The 3,077-nt window shown below is 47.4% G+C and overlaps 1 protein-coding gene across 1 annotated transcript in view; it reads right to left on the bottom strand.

Annotated features, from left to right (window-relative positions):
• Positions 1-1,908, bottom strand: part of LOC308336040 (ras-responsive element-binding protein 1-like) — a 40,963-nt gene extending 39,055 nt beyond the window's left edge. The window contains 1 exon segment of the mRNA XM_080793284.1: positions 1,273-1,908. Within this exon segment, the coding sequence (XP_080649410.1) occupies positions 1,273-1,312 (40 nt within the window). The 5' untranslated portion in view covers positions 1,313-1,908.
• Positions 1,909-3,077: the final 1,169 nt, after the last annotated feature.

The raw sequence follows: 3,077 nt of genomic DNA, 5'->3' as shown, positions 1-3,077 counted from the left end.
GAGGAGTGGATGCAACAGGCGGCGTCAACCGGTCGAGGAAAATAAACTCTATCTTCCAACTTCTATTAAAGCCTCCCCCAGCCCAACACTGACTGATTGACCCAAACCGATGAGGATGATGCCCCCCACCCCCTATACCTCCTCCAGGTCACACGCACCAAAACAACCTCTAGTTTCTTCGGTTAAAGTTTACTTCTGGTATGTGTTCGTTTTTTCTCCTTCCCCCTGACAAGGTCATACACACACACACACACACACAGCGGACTGTAGCTTTAACAAACACATGGCATGGTAGAGAAGCGAGGCTCTCTGACTGTGACGATGATGATCAAAGTGCACCCGAGATATGATGAAGATATGGATGCTAGTCCGGGTTCGACTTTGACCGCCCCCCCCCCCCCCCCCCATCCATCATCATCATTATAAAATAAATACGGTACATTAACTAATAATGCAACCAGAAACTTTACCCCCAACCACCACGTACGGAAAGGGCATGATTAGCAGTAGATGTCGGATAAAAGTTACGCGGTGTAAAGTTAGTCTATCGATCGAGGCTACTTTTAACAGCAACCATCCCACGTTACAGTAGGCTACAGGTCTCCCCCCCCCCTCTCCTCATCCATCGAGCGAAACCCCCTTTAAGAGGAACCAAACTTTATACACAGAATGCCAACAACAACAACAACCGTCCGTTAATCTAATCAATCGAACAAACAAACAAACGACAACTTTGTGACTTGTTTTTAAAGCGTCGTTTAAGCTAATGTGCGAATGAGGAAGGAGAGAGAAGAGAAGAGAAGAGGGGGTCAAATTCCACCGCTTGAGAGACACACTCACGCACCGCACGGATGAGCAGCATCAGCACGCAGACCAGAGCAGACCGGGCCGCGGCGATGGCTAAAACAAACTCACCCTCCTCCACACAGTCACACACACACACTGACACACACATCCCTGCCTCTCAGTCAGAACTCAGAAACTCGCAAACTTTTTTCCAGTTTGATAGCAACTCTGTATCCATTTAAAAAAGAAAAACCCAACTCCCACCACCACCACCACCACGACCACGACAGCAGCCCCCCACGCGCACATCACACCACGCACCCCCGCACACACGTCGACGACACCATGGCGAGCGAGTGAGTGCGGCGTGGATGCGACCGACCGAATAAAAAAAAGTTTTTTTTTTAAAAGGATAAACTGAAGGGAAAGGAGGGGAGAGAAGGAAGGAAGGAAGGAAAGAAGCAGAAAAAAAACCCAGCGACTTACGCTTGACTTTGTTGGGGTTTAGCTGCTTGCGCCGAGACATCGCGGTGTGGTGTGTGTGACTGATGACGACGGTAGAAGAAGTAATAATGAGGATGATGAGGATGATGATGGCGGTGGTGGTGGTGATGTTGAGGATGGAATTTAGAAAAAAAAGAAAAAAAAAAGAGAAGCTGCAAAGTTGTTCCGGAGAGAGAGGAGGAATCAAAATGGCGTTTCTTCTGAAGGATGTGCAAAGTCCGACAAACTTTTGTTGGTCTCCTCCTCTCTCCTCTCCTCTCGCGTCTCCTCTCGTCTCTTCTTCTCCTCTCTTCTCTCTACTACTCCTCCTCCTCCTCCAACTCCTCTTCGCCTCCTCCTCCAACTCCTCTTCTCTCTCCGCATGAATTAATCCCCTCGATAAACGAGCCGGCCGGGGGGAAATGTAAACGAGAAATTACCTTTAAAAAAAAAAAGAAGAGAGACTTGTTGCTGCTGGATGGAGGTGAGAGAGAGGAAAATAGTTTTGCTTAATTCGCTTTTTTCCTCCTCCCACTGGACTCCCAATGCGTTGCTGCCTGTGCTCTCTCTCTCCCTCCCTCTCTCTCCCCGTGTCTCTCTCTCTCTCTAAACCTGATAAGTAAAGCGCATCACGTGTTTGGTCTCTGGTCTCCTAGGGATGTGGCCGAGAGGCTGCAACGACTCACTGCAAGCATCTCTGTGTGAACGCATGAGGGGAGGGGTGGGGGGAGGGGGAGGGGGGCGGCGAAAAAAAAGACGGAAGGGGGGGAGAGAGAGAGAGGGGGGGGGGCTAGGGGAGAGAGAGAGAGAGAAAAAAGTTGTTTCTTCTTTTTTTTTTGGGAAGGAGGAGGACTTTACAGCGTGGTACCCTCGATCTGCACACTTAGCTCTCTCTCTCTCTCTCTCTCCGTCTCCCCCTTCTCTTTTCTCTCACTATTTCACGAGTCACGACGAAGCAGGACAACAAACAAAGTTGAAACCCTCTTAAACAACACCTTTTGGGTCTGCTATAGCTGCTTCAACCCTCTCCTGGAAGTTCTGGAACAGTTCTAGATTGATAAGACTCCGACTCCCTGACTTGGCTCAAAGTTGTTGGCTGTGTGGCAACTGGGGAAGTGAGAACCTGTTTGATTAAATAGGGTGGAGACCTGAACGTTGGAACTTTAGTTTCAGTTCAAGTTGGGTTTTTTTTTTTTTAGAAGATCTTTAAATCCTCCATGCCAGCCAGCCAGTCAGTGTGAAAAATGTTTTTTTTGCACTACTTACTATGTTCTTCCCACATTCCTCCAACCCTCATCTCTCCAGATCCACACCAGCCCCAGGCCCACCCCAGACCCCTCCCCGTTGCGACCTATACTCTAAGGTTGCGACCACTAGGGAAGTCTACTACATCCTATAGTCCAAGTGGGTCTTAAGTCGCGTCGTGATTGGCTGTCTCTTGGTTGTCGTGGGAGACGCACACACGCTGTGTCCTGTGATCTTTGATGATCACTATCTATCTGGAATCTTTTTAGCGTGGACTGGACGGCAGACAGCGAGGCAACCTGTTTGTTTGGACAAGATAATGATGATGTTGTTGTTTTTTTCTTCTGGTAGCTCACCCTTAAAAAGGCATAAATTAAACTTGAAAAAAAGTTAACAACGATAATCCGTCATTTTAACACATGCGAACAAATAAATCTATACACAGATCCAATAGTCAGAATTTATATTTTATGTCAATATTGGTTAATTTATTATAAAGTTGTATATGACCTCTCCCACAGTTCCACAGAGCACGCACAGAAAAATAACGATGATGATAATAA

This window comes from Protomyctophum bolini (assembly GCF_963924005.1).
Source record: "Protomyctophum bolini genome assembly, chromosome: 21".
Classification (NCBI taxonomy): Eukaryota; Metazoa; Chordata; class Actinopteri; order Myctophiformes; family Myctophidae; genus Protomyctophum; species Protomyctophum bolini.
Note: the sequence above shows the minus strand (reverse complement) of the source record. Positions and strands in the feature narration are given on the sequence as shown.